This window comes from Crocuta crocuta, unplaced genomic scaffold (genome assembly GCF_008692635.1).
Source record: "Crocuta crocuta isolate KB4526 unplaced genomic scaffold, BGI_CrCroc_1.0 scaffold1133, whole genome shotgun sequence".
NCBI lineage: Eukaryota > Metazoa > Chordata > Mammalia > Carnivora > Hyaenidae > Crocuta > Crocuta crocuta.
This window is the reverse complement of record NW_027530366.1, coordinates 864,067-868,228: the sequence shown is the minus strand read 5'-3', so window position 1 is coordinate 868,228 and position 4,162 is coordinate 864,067. Positions and strand designations below refer to the sequence as shown.

At 35.7% G+C, this 4,162-nt stretch overlaps 1 protein-coding gene across 1 annotated transcript in view; it reads left to right on the top strand.

Moving 5' to 3' along the window:
* ZNF280C (zinc finger protein 280C) overlaps positions 1 to 4,156 on the top strand; it is a 53,821-nt gene extending 49,665 nt beyond the window's left edge. The window contains exons 18-20 of the mRNA XM_077766151.1: positions 2,375 to 2,493; positions 2,635 to 2,671; positions 3,316 to 4,156. Coding sequence (XP_077622277.1) covers positions 2,375 to 2,493; positions 2,635 to 2,671; positions 3,316 to 3,691 — 532 coding nt within the window. The 3' untranslated portion in view covers positions 3,692 to 4,156. The remainder of the gene's footprint in view (positions 1 to 2,374; positions 2,494 to 2,634; positions 2,672 to 3,315) is intronic.
* The last annotated feature ends 6 nt before the right edge of the window (positions 4,157 to 4,162 follow it).

Below are 4,162 nucleotides of genomic sequence, written 5' to 3'. Positions count from 1 at the left end.
AGTTCTGTGGTTGATTCTTAAATTGATTCTATGACTTTAAAGATCTGAGATGCTTTTTTCTCAATTTGGATAGGCCTCAGATTTAAATAGAAAATTGATTAATTTCTGTATATGAGACTTAGCATATTTATAATTCTATAGAACAATAAATTTTGTAATGTTTTGTTAAAATGCAATGCTCATTTTTTATTTATTGTGCACCTATTATGTATAACACATTGTAGCAGTTCCCATAAAGATGACACTGATGAAGAAGGCTTGTCCAACCTTCAAGGAATGTACAATATATGTTAAGGTGTGAATATAAGTAACTACAGTAACATAAGAAGGTTTGTAGGAGCACGTGGGTGGCTCAGTTGGTTGAGCATCCAACTTCGGCTCAGGTCATGATCTCCCAGTTCATGAGTTCGAGCCCTGTGTCGGGCTCTGTGCTGACAACTCAGAGCCTGGAGCCTGCTTCAGATTCTGTGTCTCCCTCTCTCTCTGCCCCTGTCCCTGGCTTGTGTGCTCTCTATCTCTTTCTCAAAAGTAAATAAATAAAACATTAAAAAAAATTTTAAGAATGTTTATAAAAGTGCAGTGAGAGTTATTGATTTCAAAGGAGAGATTTCTACATATAAGAAGAGGCACAAGGGCATTCTAATTAGAAGAAATCGTATAAATAAAAGTACAGAATGAAGAGAGCAAAGGTGTCCACAGTGAATGACTAGCAGTGCAATTTAGATAGAGCATGTAGTTTATATAACATAGTATTAAGGTCATAGTCTTGGGGACTAGGTTTTTTTTTTAATTTAATTTATTTATTTTATTTAAATTCAACTTAGGTAACATACAGTGTAGTTTGGCTTTTGAAGCAGAATAGTTTTGAGCTGAGATCCAGATTGTGGAATCCCTGAAAACTAGGCCAGGGAGTTTGGACCCACTGGGGAAACTATTGGTGTTTTGTGTAGAATCAAGGAAGATCATTTTGGAGGGTATACAAGGTAAGGTTCAATTGCATGAGGTACATGGACTGTTTAAGATTATTATGGTAGCCAACATTGACTTAATAAGAATCTGAGTTACGGTGGTGAAGTAGTATCACACTGTTTACGACATGGGCTCTGAAATCAAAGGGCTCACTTTCAATTCTNGAGTGAGTCCTCTATTTAAAAAGTAGTAATTATAATACCTACCTCCTTGGTTTGTTATAGGATTTAGATGAGATATCTAAAACCCTCAGCATGGCACAGAGTTAAATGCTCAATAAATTGTTAATAATATAAAATATTTGAGGGGCGCCTGGGTGGCTCAGTTGGTTAAGCATACGACTTTGGCTCAGGTCACGATCTCAAGGTTTGTGAGTTCGAGCCCCGCACTGGGCTCTGTGCTGACATCTCAGAGCCTGGAGCCTGCTTCAGATTCTGTGTCTCCTTCTCTCTCTGCCCCTTCTCTGCTTGCACTATGTATGTGTGTGTGTGTNCTCTCAAAAATAATTAAACATGAGAAGTTTTTTTAAAAATTAAAATAATATAAAATATTTGAAATACTGACTGTTTTAAGAAAAAGGAGAATCAGGTAATTTTGAGCCATTGTGTTGGGAGCATGACATCATAAGAGAGATTAGTTAGGAGGAATGGTTTTTGGGGGTGGGGAGGAAAGCACAATTTCAGTGTATGAAGATCATTTTTGATGTGCCAACGTGACAGCCAGGTATTCATATACAGCAGGCTGTTAAGACTAGAACCGCAGGGGGGCCATTAGTTAAGGTGTGCTACTGGTTTTTATTCCTCGACAAGTTGAAATACTTAAAAGCATCCAGTGAACAAAGTATGTTTATGCTCTTTAATTGATAATAACAATAATTATATGATTTACTTTTAAAGCCTTCCCTTTTATTTTCTAATTTCATCACTTCTAAAATAAGACACTAGAGTATAGTCTCCACAGAGTTTACCCTCTTTTGTTCACTCGTGTATCCACAACGTTTGCAGTAGAGTGTGGAAAAAAGGTCTCAGAAAGTGTGTATTGAATGAGTATTATATCCTTGCTTTCCAGATAGGCAAAGGCACAGAAAGAATGTGACTTGCCCAAGCTACACAAATTGTTAGTGGAGCCACAATTGGGTTTTAGGTCTCTTAACTCTTGTCCTTTAGCAACCAGGATGAGAGGGAGCAGTTTATAAAGCACTGAATGTTTCCATAACTTAAATGTGGCTATGTCATTTTCTAGAGTACCATTTCAGATAAATCAGGCTTGTATAACAAAATTGGAAATTGATGGTCATGACACATAAAAAGCAAATCAAAAGTTATTACGTGGAAAAATAATTATTGAATGTGCCTATGGACTTTGATAAAAGATGAAAACCTTTGCTTTCCTTTTTTCTTCATAGGGGCATTACTCTGGTGTGCCTTAAATGTGACTTCCTAACTGATTCTTCTGGCTTAGATCGTATGGCTAAACACCTAAGTCAACGTAAAACTCATACTTGCCAAGTTGTAATAGAGAATGGTATGTATATATAATTGTATTACTTTGAATTTCTGATATTTAGTCCAGTATTTTTGGTCAGCCACAATATGGGCTCTTACGTACTAGATAGGATCACTCATCACCTATACTATTGTAAATGTAAACCTCTTCTAATTTCAGTTCCTGAAAGTACCTCAACTTCTGAACCCTTGTCTGAGTAAGTTTAATTTCCATTTTGTGCATTTTTCTTTGATGGATTTTAGCACTGTTGCATTTTTAAATGTACCATTAATAGAAATGAAAAATATTAAAGTATTTTGTTTTTGTTTTTGTTTTTAAAGCGCTTGTTGAAATAGATTCCTGCTCTATGGAGCTCGTGCAACCTGGTGCAAGACAAGTTGGAATTTCCTAAGTTCAAAGTTCTGAAGTGTTTTCTTACACAAAGGCAGTTTCCTAAGTTCAAACTTCTGAAGTGTTTTCTCACATGAAGGCGGTTAAGCAGTTCATGACACTAGTTCTGATTCAGCTCTTTTCAGCTTTCAGATGGCACTAGATTCTTATTCCACCTTATCTTTGTGTCAGGTTAACATATCTTAACATAAGCTTTTTTCTCCAGTTGGCTCTCTCCAAAAATAACTTTTGTTGCCATGGTCGTTTTTGCTTTGCTTAAAATAATTTGTGTTTTTCTCTGCTGTACTTGCCTTCAGAATATTGCATTCCAAATGATATGGCTATTCATTTTCTTTGTCTGTTTTGTCTGGTTTCTTAGTTAATTTCTTATAAGTCTTACATTTTTAGGTCAGATAGCTGTCCTTTTCTTCTTTTACTGTCTGTCATTGTTCTATTTTTCATATTTTTCAGATGCAGAAGCAACACAGAAATTTCAAAAAATGTCCAGGATACTCCTGGTCAGTGTCCCCCTTCGATGGACACAACTGATGCCTGTTCTCTCTTTCCAAGGAATGTGAATTATTTGACTGTGAGACCTCCTCTAGATTGTGGCCTTAAGAAATCAGATCTTGGGGAGAGTCCCTTCCTTCATGACTGGCCTCCCATAAGGCTGATGCTAATTTGGCCAGAGATGACCTCAAGGCCCACCAAATTGAGCACAACTTCCCACTGGGGGCTTAGGTTCTTGATCTTACACTTATGGGTTCCTTCTGACCAAGAAAGGCCCATCAAATCAATACTTCAACGTCCAAGTTGGAGTTTAATCATTTTGGCTGCTGCCCTTTAATCTTCGTCTAGTATGCATGCAGTCCAAGGAATATAAAAACTGGTTGTGTAGGGAACCAAGGTTACTTTCATGTTCTTGGAAAACAAGTTTCTAAAATTACAGTTCCAAAGTTATAGTTATTTGTACTGTCATTTAAAATTTTATCCAGTATTAATCCTAGGAGTTTTCAGCAATACTAATATTCAATTTTTTTAAGTTTAATTTTATCTTAATTTTATGTTTTTCTTCACCAAATTTATTGATATGTGTTTTGTTATGTCTACTTTTATCTCTTTTCTTTAAAACTTTTGTTTTGTGTTTGTTTTGTTTTGTAAGAATTCCAAGAAATTCTTTAGATCTCTCTACAAATTTCATGTAGCTACCTATTGATAGCTTCTAGATTTGGTAATTGTTCAGACCACTAGACATGATTACATCTTCTGTCTATCTTGGGACTATCATTAAAATTATCTTAGTTATTAGGAGCTAAAA